The sequence below is a fragment of the Cydia strobilella genome, chromosome 5, assembly GCF_947568885.1.
Source record: "Cydia strobilella chromosome 5, ilCydStro3.1, whole genome shotgun sequence".
Classification (NCBI taxonomy): domain Eukaryota; kingdom Metazoa; phylum Arthropoda; class Insecta; order Lepidoptera; family Tortricidae; genus Cydia; species Cydia strobilella.
In genome coordinates this window covers 4,247,834-4,266,366 of record NC_086045.1, presented here as the reverse complement: position 1 = coordinate 4,266,366, position 18,533 = coordinate 4,247,834, and the positions used below count along the sequence as shown (strand labels likewise).

The window sequence follows — 18,533 nt, the reverse complement described above, 5'->3', positions numbered from 1 at the left end:
CCCAAATTGTATTAAGAACCCATCTGTCACCTTACCTACCCAAACCGTTTGAAGAATACTATATTATGTAGAGAGGAAAATGGGGACCACGTTTGTATGGAGAAGTGATAACGTAACTTCATCCCCTTTCCGCGTAAGAAAAATTATCTAATGTACGATACAAAACAATGCAAGGTTTATTGGGGTTAATAGAGCTACTGCGGTACAAAAAATCTTCAAATCAAGCAGTACCAATACAATGACAGAATTATTTTAGACACATAATATGAGTCTTTGTTTGTTATCCCGTGTTGCTTTGGGCTTTGTAAACTGGTTGCCAGATTCTTCACCGTCATTCACACCACTAACTCACATTTTAAACATATTAATAACGGGTCACTCGCGTATTTTAAGTCGAAAAACGCTCGACATTTTTCACTCCGTCCGTACCGAGTAGCGTCATCAGGAGCTTGCGTTATTAATATGTTTAATATGTCTGTGTCTCACGGAGGTTTTGTTATTAAAACTAACTCAGATTAATAAAAATCGTTGTTTACGGTCCATTTGGTTTATGCTAGCATAGAGATCCGGAACATCCTTAAAATGATATTCCACTAAATTGTTATTTTTACATCTTTATTTATTTTATTTGTTACCCAACACCGAGAACAACAATAAAATATACGTCAAAGTTGACAAGCAGCATGACAACTTCGTACGTGAAAAACGTGAAAAACTAAATCCATTAAAAACAACAACCTCATTACCTGTACCTATCTAGTAAATTAATGCTTTATCGCAATGTATTTGTTTTTGAGAAAATATTTTGAAAATACCTATTTTTTTGCAAAGTATCTGTATTTGAAGAAAAAACATTTAATTTTTAATTTATTTATTAGGGAAATACAGCACATAAAAATACAATAAGGTAAAATATATAATTAGAACATAGGCCAAAAGAGTTTCCACTTATAGTTAATACAAAATTCCTTTCCTCCGAAAAAAAAAACACAATTATTAGGTAGGTATTTTGAATTTAAAAGTTGAATTTAACAAATATTCCACGAGCACGAATAAAAATATAACAAGCATAATTTAGAATAGTCCTGACGGTTCACCCCGAAATTCAGTAAAATGCTGCAAGTGGTGTTAAAGCTATGAAAATCGGCACGATTTTATCTTTAGTCCATATAAATCTATTTGAACCGAAGCACCAAAAAATAAAAAAGGAGAGGAGTTATGACTTCATCTTTTTTTATGTATGGGAAAAAAATTGTTTAGAAACCTATCGCGTGTGGTATATGAAAGAGCATTCTGAGCTAGTTGGTTCTAAAAATATATCACATTATTACATTTCAGAGCTACTTCAGATACGATATGGCAGATTTTTTAGGGTAAAAACGGGACCCTATTACTAAGACTCCGCTGTCCGTCTGTCTGTCTGTCACCAGGCTGTATCTTATGAACCGTGATAGCTAGACAGTTGAAATTTTTACAGATGATGTATTTCTGTTGCCGCTATAACAACAAATACTAAAAAGTTCAGAGCCCTCGGTGCGCGAGTCCGACTCGCACTTGGCCGGTTTTTTTGTACAATATACCACAAATGATATGGATACCCTCATATCTAACCCCAAGAAAGCAATTTTGAAAATAATTTCATTGTTTTTTTTTTTAATTTTTTAATATTACAAAGTAACACAGTTGACTTCATACCTATTTTTCGAGACTTATGGAACTACTGCAGATACGGATTAATCATAAAATTATACGTAGGTAATATCAAGTTTGGGCTCCTTCAGATACGATATATTATCTAACTGATTTTTTTGTACAATATACCACAAATGATACGTAGTATTTTCATATTTAACCCCAAGAAAGCAATTTTCAAAATAATTTCATTTAGTTTTTTTTCCTAATATTTCTTAAGTGTATATTTTTTAATATTTTGAAAAAAAAAACTAAATGAAATTATTTTCAAAATTACTTTATAGGTATTAAATATGAGTATATTAGGTATTATTTGTGGTATATTTTACAAAAAAATAAATAACGGTATCGTATCTGAAGGAGCTCAAACTTGGTATGTTTTGAAATTATTTTAATTTTAATTTGAAACACGTGACTGAAATGTAATGATGTGATATATTTTTAGAACCGGCTCAGAAAGCCCTTTCATTTAATACCACACACGATAGGTTTATGAACAAAAATATATTTTTCCCCTCACTAGCTCGGAAAGCCGTCTTTATCCTTTAAAACAAGCGGGGAAAAACGCATTTTATCCACTAGTGGGGAAAGTAATTTGACCTTGGATAGAGCGTGTTTAAGTAGCTTTTGACAGATAACAAAACGTAAAACGCTCATAATAATGGTTCGTTCGATATTAATTATCATTAAATAAATGGTTTGAGATTAAAAAAAAAAACAAAAGTAGCTTTATTTAAGGATTTTAAGTCATAAACCTTAAATTACATAAGAAACATTTGTTTTTTTAAATGATGTTGAATGTAATTCTGAACGCATAAGTAGAGTCGATGCAATTTCAGAAAGCATCGTCAGAAATGTCAACATTGTCAACAAAAATTTTCTCACCGACTCCGACACGTAAAAATACATAACTTTCAGAGTTGTCTGTTATAATATCGTATTACCGTAAAAAAATTGTAATTCCAGTGATGAAGATGATCTAACGCCTGTGGATGTTGCACTTTCCTCGCTATAGTGAGGGGAAAAGTTTTGTGTTACACACGGGTGCAAATGTATTTTACTTCTCGTGTGTTGAAACACTCGTTACGCTTAGGATTCTATTTTAGAACCACCTATAGAATCCTTTCGCTTGCTCGTGTATCAATTCCACACTCGCGGGTAAAATACAACTTTGCACCCTTGTATAACAAATAACTATTTTTCCATACAAAAAAAATATGATGTCATAACTCCTCTCCTTTTTATTTCATTTTTTGGTGCTTCGGGTCAAATTGATTTATATGGACTAAAGATCAATCGTGCCGATTTTCATAGCTTTAACAGCGTTTTTTGGCGAACCACTATCACTAAATTGGAAAAGTTATTTTCCAATTGTGCACAATTTTCAATTTAGAATTTGAAATATCAGATGGGTACAATTACAATAACAATTATTAAACATGTCACAAAAAGCGACTAAAAATAATAGTGAGTAAAAACCGTACTGATAAATATTTTGAAATATGTCTCACGATAGTTTAAGTGCAATAACAATTATAACAATACAACACAAGATTACAATTTTATTACGAGCTACGAAGTAACGGAATTTGCCATTTAATTTTTTGTTTTGTTTGATGATAGAAACAAATCTATTACACCTATAGTACAATCGGATTAGGTCTAACCTCGAAATCCTTCCAAAGTTATGAAATTTGGTATGTATGTTAATTAAAGGTCTCTTTTTCATGTCCATTTCACATTTGGGGACCTCGAGGAATCGCAGCCATCTTTAAAAATGTGTATCATCCTGGAGAAATTTGCGTTTTACTCTAAATCTACGTTCTCTGTGAAAATATGATGTAAAGCAACATTAAAGCTTATTAAATTATGCACAAAAAGTCCTAGATATCTTTGCGGAAAAAATACATCTTGTTATAGAAAATAATAGCTGAATCCAGATTTAGCGCTTATACCCTTTCAGGGGATGCTATCTTAATAGGAAACTTGTAGGAATATGAATTCTACTTTTGTCTATACATTTGTACACGTTATACCCCAATATCAACATTTTACTCGACTGCGACTTTGTAAGGATTTCGAGTTTAGACCTAATCCGATTGTACTACTATGCTGGAACAAATCAATGTGTGAGAGGTTTGCAGAGATGGCGCCATCATAGCTTGCCCCTTTTTCTATGAGATTTGGCTTAAAGGGCATTAAGAAAACAAAAATTTTACACAATTCTAGGGATTGACAGGGCAAGCTATGCTGGCGCCATCTGCTAATTATTTCGACCGGCCAACCCCATTACGTTTATTTGTTCAATTGTTTTGACAGAACAGCGTCTTTTTGTTAGGAGAAATCTAACATACGTAATCCATACGTGTCTAAACATAGGTAGAATTTATTGGTTCAGTCGCTATCAGATGTATCGGAGCGCCCGAGGTGCTCAAAAATATCTGAACACGGACTCGTAACACCTTGACAATTGTGGCGTGGTCAATTAGATATATAGATATCTATGGGCACCTTGGCCACTGATATATCCACAGAAAACCGCCTAGAGGGTGGTCTGTGGATATATCTGATGGCGATTATTACCGTTACCGCACAACTGTGATGAGAATTGTGTCAACGCGTTTGTAAATGGTTACTCTAGGTACTCTATTCAAATCACAGGTTCAGATCCATTCGTGGGTAGAAATTCACGTAGAGCTTCTTATTTGGGGCAATATGAATGCGGTATGGGTCGAAGCAGAAGGAGCGAACGGTATTCTTGAAAATTTCTATTCTGAACATAGAAAGCAGTCTGATGACACATACCCGTATCTGTGTTTGCGCAAATCGTATCCCTGAAAAAGAAACAAGGAAACAAGGTTAAGAAGCACAAATAATAAATAAGAGGAATATCACCACCGTGGGAATACAACCTGAAACTTCTCGCTTTGTTTCTTTAAAAAAGCACTACACATCTCGGTCGGGATATATAGGTACATTACATATTAGAGTGGTGTACTTCCGTTTGGGCCAAATACCTTTCGCCAAATGTCACTTCCCAACAAACTTATCGCGGTAGTTTCATTTCCCAAATTTGACTCAATAAAATATTTTTCATTTCTCATGCTCTGAAAGAGGGTCATTGTTGTTCTAAAAGGTGTGCAGAAAATGATACCTGTCTGTACTAGAGCATTTTACGTTCGAAGTACGATTTTTTTATTTTTTTTTGGATAAGCAATTGAAATTTGAGTTTAAATGTATTTGTTATACAATTTCCATTCTGATATTTGACTGTCCATTCCATAAATAACGATACTTTTGAATAAATGGTTAACTGAAAGTACCCTTAAGAAATACTATAAAAATTTATACTTAGTCATGTTTTAAAGAAAATGCATTTTACTTTCCTCGTATTCGAAATGAAAAGTAGAGTGTTTAACTCGGGTGAAAGGCATCATTTCAGCCTCGGACTATTGGCGCTCTCACTGCGTTCGAGCGCCAAAATACCTCAGCAGAAATGAGTGCCATTCATCCCTTGGTTAACAATCTACTATTCTTCTTCGCAAATGTGATGGAAAGTATTTTGTGTAACACGGGAGGTATGGCGAAAATTGTAAACTAGTCACAAAAATCTATTGACTCTGGTTAAAAAAATATGCCATACATCCCTTACTGCACAATGTACTATTGTTTATCGCTCACCAATGCAATTCCTTGGCCCGAGGCCAAACGGGAGAAATGAGCACGGGTGCCTGCCAGTTACTTTTTCTCGAGCGAAATTTTCAGGATTAAATATCTCAGGCTTTGGATAGTACTTCTCATCATGGTGAATTCCTATCGCGGGTATCAGTATTATTTGTCCTCGTGACACCTCTATGTTAGTGCCGGGACATTTATAATCATTACGTGCTTTCCGTAGTAAAGTATCATCAACAGGGTACATTCGAAGTGTTTCATTCAAAACTTGATCTAAATATGGCAATTCATTAAAGGTGTCCAGTTCTATTTGGTCGCTATGTCTATGTAGATATACGTCTATTTCATTTCTCAACCTATTCTGGATTTCAGGTTCCAATGCCAGGTGGTATAACATGAAACACAAAGTGGAGGCAGAGGTATCATAGCCAGCTGCGTAAAATGCAAATGCTTGTGCTTCTATTTCATCATTTGTTAATACTTCAGCATTAGTGTCACTGTTAATAGTTTCAAGGGATTTCTTGTTTTGATTCTCTAAAATTAAATCCATAAAATCTTTTCTAGCTGACGGCTCTCCCTTTCTTTGAGTCATTATAGTTTCCACTAGATCTTTAAAGAATTTCTTAATATCTTTTGGAAATAGTGACATGTTCATTTTTTTTAGTAATCCAGGGTACATCATATCAAACTCTATAGCAAAAGTAGGTGTAAATATGGCTTTGTCGATTCTCATCATAGTTTGTGTATCTCCGCGGAGAGTATCAATATCAAGACCAAAGAAGCATGCCGCCATCGTGGACATTGTGTATTTCTTCACCAATGAATAAATATCTTGTTCTGGGTTCTTAAATGTTATTTCACTGATGTAGTCAATAAACTTATCTGCACGATCATTAATCAAGTGCATCATGTTCTTTAGTTTTTGGCTAGTAAACATGGGCGTGAAGCGACTTCTTAGCTTTCGCCAAGTTACCCCATTAGCATGGAACAGATTTGTTCCCAGTCCTTCGTCGCTGAACTCGATACCACGATCCACAAAAAAATCAAAGTCTTTGATCAGAACGTGTTTCACAATATCGAGATCACGTATCAACAAGCAGGGAGTTGTCATCCTAAACATTCCTACGACTTTCTCAGTAGGGTAGTTGTCGTATATTCGCTTTATTATAACTCCAGGATGCACATAGCGCAAAGCAGATTCAAATATGTTTCCAAAAAATGGCACTGGCTTCGGTCCTAGGACATTTCTAGCCTTCCAGTAATTGAAAGTTCTGGTGAAATAAAAGTACAGTGCACCTATGCAAATCGCAAACGCCGCTGATTCAATAAGAACCATTTTATGTACAGTAGGAATATCTTCTGACGTAATCGCTAATAATAGCAGTTAGTAAAATCTTAAGTGTCGCAATAAAAATAATAAGTATAAAAAAATGCAATCGTTCTGTTACCTGCGTACTAGTAGATAGGACATCAATGTACGAGTGGAACTAAATATTATTGGAGCTAGCGTCTTTTAAATGACCTCTTTTAAAATATTAATTAACACAGGTGTTAAAATATCTGTTTATACAGGTACGTTGACGTTTACTGGTTAAGACAAACTTAACAAGACAGTATAATATGTCATCATCTTCCTCGCGTTATCCCGGCATTTTGCCACGGCTCATGGGAGCCTGGGGTCCGCTTGACAACTAATCCTAAGAATTGATGTAGGCACTAGTTTTTACGAAAGCGACTGGCAACATCTGACCTTCCAACCCAGAGGGGCAACTAGGCCTTGTTAGGATTAGTCCGGTTTCCTCACGATGTTTTCCTTCACCGAAAAGCGACTGATAAATGTCAAATGATATTTCGTACATAAGTTCCGAAAAACTCATTGGTACGAGCCGGGGTTTGAACCCGCGACCTCCGGATTGAAAATCGCACGCTCTACCGCTAGGCCACCAGCGCTTCGAGACATTATAATATGTACCTATTGTAAACTCGGATATTGCCTTGAGTGGATTTCTGACGTTTGCTGGTGATACCAGACAAAAAATAGTCCTTAAACTAAAACTTTAAACCAATATTTTTTATACTTTTTATGATTTCTAGAATATGAAAATTATAAAAAGTATAAAAGTTATGCAATCCTTGAAATCAAAGAGCCGCCTGCTACAGTTTTTTTTAAATGCCGCATTTTTTCATCAGGTTCAACTTTCATTAGCGAGACTCTACAAGACAAAATAAAATATTGGAAATATATTTTGACATGATTATTTTCACCACACTTGGCTGTATTTGGCAAATATTCGTGTTGCATCCCTTTTGTTTTGTATGTCAAAGGACTCAAAGGAAAGAGATGCAACACGAATATTTGCCAAATAAGGCGAAGTGTGGTGCCAGCATTAAAGTCATCTTCATATTTTATTCGTGAAAACGAAGATAGTTTAAATTTAAAGTGCACTATTTGGACATGAGAAAATATATCAGGTATTTTTCTGGGGTGAAAAATAATTGTTACTGGTGTCCATAAATATCCACTTCACATAAAAATCCACTTCTACGTATTTAACTTATTTCTATGCCAAAACGGAGAATACAGAATATGCAAGTTTCACCACCTGAAAAGGAAGAATATTGTTAACTTCAACCATTGTTTTTTAATTTATTTTGAATATTAGAAAAATATTAGCTTTACCGAAATATATGACTCATAAGACAGCTCCAGTATCCCAAAACCTTTGATTGTGACACGGTCCTGTAAAAAAAGCTGTCAATAATGATTTCGGCTAGGGTCCGTCTAAGCTAAATCTGCACCGAATTTGACGTGACCAACTGCGGGAGTGTCACAATAAGCCTTATATTTGACGTCTATGGCGGCACTACCAGAATTTGTCATTGCAAAGTCTATGTTGCAGAGTTAGCTTGGTCCGACTGTAGATAGATGTCGGACGAGAAGCGAGTAGCGCGCTTTTTTTGGTAGCAAAGAAGTGAATCTTGAAGCCTTACCATGAGTTTGACACTGACATATTCGCTAGCGTGTGCCTAGCTTACTTTTTGGCATATCTTCAGATTCAATTTTTCGAACCACTAGCTAAGCTCGTGGTTTAATTTTGGAATCTTTCGCTTGCTCGGCTATCAGTAAGAGAGGTTAAACAACCTATTTGCCCACTTTTATAACAAATTACTTGTAAAATAAATTAAGTGGGGCCTATCCTATACTTTAGACTATGTGGTTTCAAATACATACGTATCAAAAGTACACTTAATAGTAATGAATAATTACTTGGGCCTGTCTTACGGCGATGGTGAGCATTTTGCGTACCCGAACAGAGGCCTGCCTCCGGCAGTTGTGCCAGCCGGAGTGGAACATGGCCGTGTGCAGCTTGGTGGCCTGATTGACAGAAACAAGACATGTAGCCCAGTAATAATACAATTGTTATGACTTTGCGGACCCGCACAGAGGCCTGCCCCCGGCAGTTATGCCAGCCGGGGTGGAACATGGCCATGTGCAGCTTGGTGGCCCGATTGACAGAAACAAGATACCTAGGGGCCCTATTCGCGATGCAGTGGAGGCTCGCCTAATATTTAGGGAAATAGGCCGGCGTTTGCAGGAGTAAGTTGGTGATCTTTGCTCAGTGTTTTAAGCATTAAAGCACCCTTCGAGATATTAATGATACCAATTAATTGTAAAGTAAAATTTCACTTTTCGTAACAGGGAAGTTACGAACTTTCTGGGAGGTCCTCAATAAAATAGTTCAGTCATAATTCACAGGGTTCTAGAGGCACAGTGTATAATTTAATGTAAATAGGTAATTGTAATTTTAATTTTAATTGTAATTGTAATTTTAATTGTAATTTTAATTTTAATTGTAATTTTAATTATAATTTGATTTCTAATCTAATTGTAATGTAATGTAATTTCAATTTATTTTATGTATTATTAAGTTAAATTTGTAATTTTTATCTATAGGTTTTTTGCCTGAAATAAACATATTGATTGATTGATTGATTTATTGATTGATTGATAATTACCTCGAATGTAACGTCTCCTGCGTTCCACATGAAGATCCCTGCGCTGCTGAGCACGAGCCCAGCAAACATGAAGACGGTTAGGTAGTTACCAAATGTGCGCTCCATGTACTGCAAATAATATTCTGACTGATCTGACTGCCATTAAATGCATAAAACATTTGATAATTTTATTATGCTTCTTACCTGAACAGTATCAGTCGATTTTGTTATAATTTCAGGTTGTATAGGCTAGGCACAGGCTCTTTATTGTGCCATTCTCCTCGGTCCTGTGCTAATCTTATCCAGTGTAACATACTCGTACTAAACTTGTCGTGCGGTAGATATCATCAGACCATTTACTTAGGGGATATTATTTGCCCGGGCGGCATGAGAAATAGTCGAAGCCCAATTTCAAAGAAAAACCGCAAATTGATGTACAGTTTAGCCATTTGGCACACGCATACTAGAGGTCAAAACAAAATTTGCGAGTCAAAAATTCGCAGTTCTTAAAAAAAATCCTTTAGGAGAGAAAAAAACTGAACGAAATTATTTTCAAAATTGGTTTCTTGGGGTTAACTAGATATGAGATAGAGGGTATCACGTATAATTCGTGGAATATTGTACAAAAAAAATCTGCCTTATCGTATCTGGAGGAACCCAAACTTGGTACGTTTTGAAAATTATTTTTGTTTTAATTGAAAAAAAAAACTGAAATATAATGATGTGGTATATTTTTAGAATCGCCCCAAAGCCCCTTTCCATATTTATGATACCACACCCTATAGGGAATTTTACTATAAAAAATCCTGAAAAACTTATCTGGGGCATCTTTGTAAATTTTGGTTATTTTGGTTTTGTATTGCTTGTAACAATTTACATGTAAAAGTGCCCCAGTGGCCTATTTGCTGAATAAATGTTTGATGTTTTATACAATCTGCTTTGTAACGCCCTTTTCTACCGCCTTTTCACCCCCTTAGGGGCTAAAAATCTCAAGTTTTTGAATTTTCCAAATCATATCAAATTTCAGTGAGAATGAATTAATGAATGAGAGTGAATTTGAGTGTGTGAGTGAGTAAGTCAGTAACGAAATCGTTTTTTTTTAGATATTAATAAAATCTAAAGTATAAGAGCTATGCAATTGAAAAAATTTATGCTTAATAAGACCACTATGGACATCATATCCTGAGAATTTTGTTTATCTGGTATAATCCAAAACCCACGTTATGAGGGTTCAAAAAAAGCCGGCCAAGTGCGAGTCGGACTCGCGCACGAAGGGTTCCGTGCCATTACGCAAAAAACGGCAAAGAACACGTATTTGTCTGGGAGCCCCACTTAAATATTTATTTTATCCTATTTGTAGTATTTGTTGTTATAGCGGCAACAGAAATACATCATGTGTGAACATTTCAACTGTCTAGCTATCACGGTTCATGATGATACAGCCTGGTGACAGACGGACAGACAGACAGACAGTCAGACGGACGGACAGCGGAGCCTTAGTAATAGGGTCCAGTTTTTACCCTTTGGGTACGGAACCCTAAAAACGGCGAAACGCTTCGAGAAAAGGTAAGTAGTGCCCTTGCGTTTTGCTTTGCATTACTAACCATAAATTTCACCATGATCGCTACGAGTGTCATTAAGTTTGCGATGAACTGCGCGCTGAAGGCTACACCGCACGTCACTTGCGTCTGATCGATGCACCTGTAACAACAATCATGATCTACATCACACATACGTAATCTATCTATCTATTTACCTATTTAGCCTATAAACACCTACAAGTTTTTTTTTTACTTTAGGCATAAGTATTATGTTGTCACATTACAACGCACTTATGAATGTCAAAAACAACCACCGATTCTAACCCTATACTACAGGCCCGAGAAGATACCGGCGCAAAAACGGGTGGGTCTATTTTTTTTTCAAATAATTATGTACCTACATAAAAATCTAAAAAAACCGGCCAAGTGCGAGTCTGGCTCGCGCACGAAGAACGGCAAGAAAAAAACAGCAAAAAAATGACATTTGGTTTATGGGAGCCCCACTTAAATATTTATTTTATTCCTTTTTTAGTATTTGTTGTTATAGCGGCAACAGAAATACATCATCTGTAAAAATTCAACTGTCTAGCTATCATGGTTCGTGAGATACAGCCTGGTGACAGACAGACAGACACAGACAGACAGACAGCGGAGTTTTAGTAACAGGGTCCCGTTTTTACCCTTTAGGTACGGAACCCTAAAAATGCGTATGACTTAACGCGTCTTATTTAAATAAGACAATATACCTGTATAGTGTAGTTTTATAAGGGGGCAAAGATGTTGTTTAACCTGTCGTGCTAATTACTGATACCCGAGCAAGAGAAAGATTCCAAAATTAGAATGTAGTTTGAAAAATGGAATCTTGAGCGTTGCGAGGCACGAGGGTTAAACAAATTTTGCCACCGAGTGAAACACAAAATTTGTCACCACAGCAAAATTTTTCACACAAGGAAAGTGCTAACTGTAAAATATCAAACAAAATCGAAACAATCATATTTTTCACATATTTTACATATTTTTCATTCAAAATCATCATTTAAAAGTCAATTCTACCAGCCAACATAAGAAAACACCTCAAAAAAAGTCTTTTTTTTACTTTGCCCCACATGTAGATAAAATGCAACTTTCTTATAAGTTTTTCAAGAATCAAACGAGACCTTTATCAACTGGACTGGTGTGGTGAGATAAGCGCATTGTAACATGCCTACTTATCTTATCTTTATCCATCTTACCATAGAGTCAAAGAATGCATCTTAATCCCAAATACGAAGGCATCTTCGTATTTCTGTTCTTTCTCCTCGTGGCTGCCCTCTTCATCGAAGATGCTGTTAAGACTGTGGAAGTAGTTGCACAATATGCCGTACTGGAACTGCAGAGCGATGGCTATGGCCGCGATTACGAAGTAGATGCAGCCGATGCGCATTAAGAAGATGTAACTGTCGTAGTTCAAATACGGTCATATAATATGGGGCATATTCTATGAAAAGGGACCTTATTGTCGATAGCGCTTACGCCGCACAGCGTCTCGCGGTATTGTATTTATATCGGAGCATCGTTAATAATGGCGTAAGCGCCATCGACAATAAGGTCCCTTTTTATTAAATACCACATATGTAGATACTTGTGATTAGTGATCGGTAACAACGTTTTAATTTCATGGCAACGTGGTCGAGTTAACCCATTAGCGCCCATTGTGCCCACTTGGGTACACCTGGGTTACGGTGTTAGATTCGATTTGCTACTAACTCTACCGAACAGCATTAAAAAAATCGTGGGTTCCAAAAAGTGGGTGTGGGCGCTAATGGGTTAAAGCAAAGGAAAGTAACAATTTGAAAAAATACCAATTAAGGTTCATATAAAGGTTATTAACCTTAATTAATAATATCAGCTGAATTTTACTTTAGAGATTCCTTTAACTCGACAACGCTGCCATGAAATTATAACTTTGTTATCAATCACTAGTAATAATGTATTTAGATCAGTACGGTTTTTACTCACTATTATTTTTAGTCGCTTTTCGCGACATGTTTCGGATTCTTTGGGAATCCTTCCTCAGGCACGAGTGTCCGCGGCGGTTGTACGTCGTGTACGCAAAACTGATCTAAATATTTTGAAATATGTCTCACGATAGTTTAAGTGCGATTAGTAATAATGTCTTAGAACATTTATAAAATAACATGAAATTTATAATCTATTGAAATCACTCGGACGTTCGACAACAAATAAGTAACGTCGCGTCGCGTCGGGTGCGGGGATAGCCGACGACATAACGTTCAAAGTAGTTACTAGGTAGATACTTATATTGTGGAATGAACAGGAACTTTTTAAGTGTCTTTCACTTTTTAATAAACGTATACGATACGATATTTTTCGTTTTCTTTTTAAGACGAAAGAAGGTAAATAGGTAAACTAGTTAATAGTTATTTAGACCTACAAAAAGAGAACAAAGTTAGTTTTTGCTGCGAAAAGCTCTCGTGTAGCACATGCAACTTTTCACCTCAGTAGTAAGAACATAATTATAAGAATGAAAAATACAATAAGAAAAGCAGACCCAAAAAACGGCCCATAAGCGTTCTGTCTCACGCTCTCAGCAAACACAATTTTACTCACTGTTTTTAAGCAACAATATACTAACTAAAGCTGCTTAGTGTCGGTTCCGATGGGTCTACATTACATTACTTAAATGCAATGAAACAATAATTAGGAACGTCCAAAGTGCCAGTGTTCTGTACAATGAATGGGTGCTTTATAATCATAACATTATAACTAGATGCTCACAAATATTTTCATTGTGGACTTATACATTCACAGTCACATTTATTTTTACAACTTTCAGGTAGGTGTAGGTAGGTAAAGCCTGACCAGTAATATACTGGGTGTTTCCTGTAACAGGAGCAATAAATTTAACTGGAGGCTGTGCGCCTCAAACTGACCAACATTTGTTCAGCAACTTTTTAAAATTATGAAATTTTATTAAGATTATACCTTTTTCATACTAATTAAATATTATTTTCAATGTACGCTGCCATCTTTCTGGTTGTTTGACGTTGCTTGTCACCCTTTAAACATAACAAATTTAGCAATACATTGCGTCTTAGAATAAACTTAAAAGTGTAATAAAAATCAAAACACAAGTTATTTTAAAAAGTTGCTGAACTAATGTTGGTCAGTTAGAGGAGTACAGCCTACAGCTTAATTTATTCCTCCTGTTACAGGAAACACCCGGTATGATCATTGTCAAGAGGGCACTGTTCATTCTCATGTATAGGGTGACAGTTCATATAGTATGAAAAAATGAGTTCCAGTGAAATTCTGCAACATGGCGCGTGATCATATTATATTCCTGGTCAGGCTTTACCTAATTTTGTAACACTACTGGCCGAAAACAAAGTTGGTTTGTCATAGTATAAAACATACCAGACACAGTAATGAGCTATTCGGGCGATACTGGCGGCGAGGCTATGATCGTTCAAATCAGGCCAAGCTGGGACCATGGTCGTGAACGTGTCATCTGAAAAGTACCGAAAAGATAAACAAATGGCTTCTAGTAGTTTGCCCCGAAGTGAGAACTCGCGGTTCGCCAATAACTATATAGGTATTTAGAGTAGACAGACATCTATTGAATTTTCGAAGAATAAAAAATGTGGAAATTCAAGATGGCTGCCGTTTTTTATAATTTGGACCCCGTTTTTTATGTTACAAGGCCTACAAGGCTTATATATCCTCATGCGTCAACGTTCATTATGAACTGGATAAAAATGAAGAAATTCAAGATGGCTGCCATTTTTTGACTGGATTCGTATAGGATCCTTTCGAATCCTTAGATATCAATTTTGAAACACATTATACGCAGAGCGCTCGTCTCGGCAAATGTGCCTTGCTCGCTGGAGCCCCCGGGCCTTAGCCGGTCCGATGGCAAAAGGCCGGATGGCATGACGTTGGTGCCTTGGCAGCAGGGTAAGTGCTTGCTTTGGGACGCTACATGCGTCAGCACTTTTGCTGCTTCGCACATAAGTCGCACAGTAGGTTTAGCGGGGGCTGCTGCTGAGATAGCCGCTCTTAGAAAACGGGAAAAGTATGCGTGCTTGGGTAATTATTTGTTTGTTCCACTCGCGGTGGAGACCACTGGGTGTTGGTGCTCGGAGGCACGGGCCTTCTTTAGGGAGCTCGGGAGTGGCTTGCGTGAGAGGGGTCTGGATCCCCGCTCCGGGTCGTTCCTGGTGCAAAGGTTATCTATTGCGGTTCAACGCGGAAACGCAGCGAGCGTGTTGAGAACTTTTGCGCCTGGAATGACCCGGGGTGGGTTATTTGATTAGTTGTTATTGTGCTTTTATGTTGACTGTTTTTTTTTTTGTAATTTATTCATTTAATTTAATAATTGACATTGTAATTGTATTTAGAATTTTGATTTAGTTTAGTAGTAATATTGTAGATATATTTTATGTAAACTGAAAATGTATAAGCAAAATGATGCAAATAATTTTTTTTAACATGATCATACCAAACATAAAGAACTTCAAGAGATGGCGGCCCTTTTTTACAATTTTGACTACGAATTCATATTATGGTACTTCAGATCCTCAGATATATTATCCATTTTCGTTATGATTAGAGCAAAAATGGTGAAATTCAAGATGGCGGCCGTTTTTTAATTTTGACTTTTGAGCCCTTATTCTCTAGAGCGTTCACCGATTTCACGAAATAACACTCGATAGATGGCGTTGACGCTCGGTACGCGAGCGCCAGCCACTAGAGCGCGTTTCAACGCAAAGAACAATAATCTTGGCCGTTTTCAATTTCAATAGCAAGTAACATTATTGTTCTTCTTCCTCCCGTTATCCCGGGATTTTGCCACGGCTCATGAGAGCCTGGGGTCCGCTTGACAACTAATCCCAAGAATTGACTTAAGTAGGCACTAGTTTTATACGAAACTTACGAAAGTAACGAACTGCCATCTGACCTTCCAATCCGGAGGGGAAACTAGGCCTTCCTTTACCGAAAAGCAACGGTTAAATATCAAATGATATTTCGTAAGTACATAAGTTCCGAAAAACTTATTGGTACGAGCCGGGGTTTGAACCCGCGATCTCCGGATTGAAAGTGACACGCTTAGCGCTTGTAAGTAGCATTATTGTTATATGGGCACGTAGTAGTAGAGTTTATATGTTAAGAAAATACTGGGTGATTTTCGGGATCACGACCCATCATACTCCACTTACAGAAGTTCGGTAGAGCAAAAGAAGCTAAGTTCTTCCTTTCTGACTGTGTCTGAGCGACGTACGTATAGAGGTACAAATACGAGAGTTCTTGCCCTGTAACGGTCTTCCAAACCAAAAATGCCGGTCTTCTTCACATTGACCTAACCAACTTACTTACTTGTCGTGCTGGCCACGTATCCAGCGACGATGCCCGTAGAAACGAATAGACCGTTTAGCAAGAATGCAAAAGCATATGAGAACCGCCAAGTTTTCTTGATCATCTCCTTCTCCAGCTCGTCGTCAGTGAACATTCCTCGTAGTACCACAACTAATGTGTAAGTCAGCTTTTTTATCTGAAGGTAATTTGAAAATTAACATTTGAAGAACTTTTCAAATATCCCAAGAATTGACGTAGGCACAAATTTTTACGAAAGCGACTACCATCTGACCTTCCAACTCGGAGGGGAAACTAGGCCTTATTGGGATTAGTCCGGTTTCCTCACGATGTTTTCCTTCACCGAAAAGCAACTGTTAAATATTAAATGGTATTTCGTACAGATTTAACTTAAAAGGTTCGAAAAATGATCCCCATATAAATATTTAGGTACCTGATTTTTACGCAATACAATGTTCCAGTACATAGCATATAGAGTGAGGCTGGAAGGTCCATACAACCACATCTGAGCCTTACGCGTCATATCCAAATTATGCTGTGTAACAAAAGCTGCTACCACCGAACACACGTACAATAATATGAGCAATCCAAACACATTGGAGATAATGCGGCAGATTTCGACGATTTTTCGGGGTAGTTTTAAATCGTCAAACAAGAAGTTAGTATCAAAGCCAAAGAACACGATAGCACATATGTTGTAGAAGAGAGATATTTTGGCGTTTGTTTCAAATGTGTAGATTTCTTTGGTTGCGGTTTTCGGAATTCCTATAAGTGATTTAAGCGACTGCATGGTCGCAAGTACTTTTTCCAATACCACCTACGGATTGTACTTTTTATTTTTGTCCAAATCTTCCTTTGGGTTATATATATAGGTTTAAGGAAATAACGGAAAACTGGCCAGGCTGTGCACTATCACATTCCGTTTGTCGAAAGGCTCGGGCTTATATAGAGGGCTATGGGAACAATTAATTATGCAAGTAAACGTAACCTGATAATTGGTATACCTACAAGTGCAATTTTGCTCACGATCTACGATTGCTAATTGTACTTCTAAACCGTTCATTACTTTGCCTTTGCCTATTTTCCGTAAAATTGCAGCTTTACCTTGTAATTATATTATAAAATTTATAATTTTATATTAAAATTGCAGCTTTACCTTGTAATTATATTATAAATATAAATGCCGTTATACATAAATCATAAATTGATACTTATTCAGTTAAAATAATGGCATGCATGAAAAACGGATGCCATCTGTGTCCCTAATGTGTTAATGTTCTTTATACCTTGATGTGTCACCTTTTTATTGTTAGACAGATTACACATTAGTTATGTGCTTATGTGTAATTTTTACCTGATAGGAAACACGTCAACTACGGACGTCAATATAATTTCAATAGGGCTATACACGGTGTAGATTGTCGGGCCGCCGATAATGAATAAAATGCGTAAAACTTTGGCTGTACAGTATATATTACACTTTATTTACACAATCACACAAGAAAACTCACAGAATATTTACAAACAACAAGCTATTAAAACATAAAAATACACAACGAAACATTTGTAGCTCATTGACAGGAGGAAATTTATCTACATATAAACAAAAGACGCGCGCTGGCAGCGGCATCCGTACCGGCCAGGCTGCAAGCACGCGTGCTGCATAGAGGTTCGTGGTTCCGTCGCCTACATTCCCCACCCTAGTGCTGGCTCAGCACTCAAAACCATACCATACGGCCATGTGCACACTTAAGCTGTCTGCCGCTGGGAACATTCACTACTAATGGCTACAATAATCTCACGTTGGACTCTGGACTCTGTGGTCTGCAGTATCGTGCAGCGAGTGTCGAGTCTAAGGACAATGGGTATGGGCACTCTAGCCAAGACTGTGCCCCATACCAATGGGGCTTATCAGGAGGAACACGTTTCCGCGTTATGTGCGACACGGTCAGGCTCAACGTGAGCGAATCACTTGCCACTTTGTGTGCTCTCCAGCTTTGGGGAGAACGAGCAGGGAACGACTCATCAGATGAACATAAACATGTTTCGAAAGGCCTATAAAAATCACATTTGTGGCCCAGCAGCATCGCGTCGCTAGACAATTGGTTCGCAAGAATCGCAAGCTCTCCAATGTGAGAATTTTTGTTACATTTTACATTTGCTTGCTCCGCCGAATTTAACTCGCTTAATATACAAACCACTACACACCTTAATACACTTTACACTTGCGTCACTCACAATAGTCACAGTCGTGTT

At 37.1% G+C, this 18,533-nt stretch overlaps 2 protein-coding genes across 2 annotated transcripts; both read right to left on the bottom strand.

Moving 5' to 3' along the window:
- Positions 1-936: 936 nt before the first annotated feature.
- LOC134741299 (cytochrome P450 6B5-like) lies at positions 937-7,593 on the bottom strand. The gene is made up of 2 exons (XM_063674032.1): positions 5,374-7,593; positions 937-4,526 (listed from the first exon to the last, which is right to left on the bottom strand). Exons 1-2 carry the CDS (start codon positions 6,701-6,703, stop codon positions 4,348-4,350), a joined length of 1,509 nt encoding a protein of 502 aa, XP_063530102.1. The 5' UTR covers positions 6,704-7,593; the 3' UTR covers positions 937-4,347.
- Positions 7,594-7,752: 159 nt separating this feature from the next.
- Positions 7,753-17,265, bottom strand: LOC134741301 (uncharacterized). The gene is made up of 9 exons (XM_063674033.1): positions 16,711-17,265; positions 16,281-16,455; positions 14,322-14,415; positions 12,137-12,340; positions 10,968-11,064; positions 9,385-9,492; positions 8,636-8,743; positions 8,048-8,107; positions 7,753-7,970 (listed from the first exon to the last, which is right to left on the bottom strand). Exons 1-9 carry the CDS (start codon positions 17,065-17,067, stop codon positions 7,929-7,931), a joined length of 1,245 nt encoding a protein of 414 aa, XP_063530103.1. The 5' UTR covers positions 17,068-17,265; the 3' UTR covers positions 7,753-7,928.
- Between the last annotated feature and the right edge of the window lie 1,268 nt (positions 17,266-18,533).

Coding starts and splice junctions, on each gene's coding strand:
- LOC134741299 (XM_063674032.1), bottom strand. CDS start 6,703: ATGGTTCTTATTGAATCAGCGGCGTTTGCGATTTGCATAGGTGCACTG. Junction 4,527..5,373: donor CGGGCCAAGGAATTGCATTG/GTGAGCGATAAA, acceptor TTTCTTTTTCAG/GGATACGATTTGCGCAAACA.
- LOC134741301 (XM_063674033.1), bottom strand. CDS start 17,067: ATGCAGTCGCTTAAATCACTTATAGGAATTCCGAAAACCGCAACCAAA. Junction 8,108..8,635: donor TCGCCGTAAGACAGGCCCAA/GTAATTATTCAT, acceptor CTTTTTTTACAG/GACCGTGTCACAATCAAAGG. Junction 7,971..8,047: donor CTTATGAGTCATATATTTCG/GTAAAGCTAATA, acceptor CTTCCTTTTCAG/GTGGTGAAACTTGCATATTC.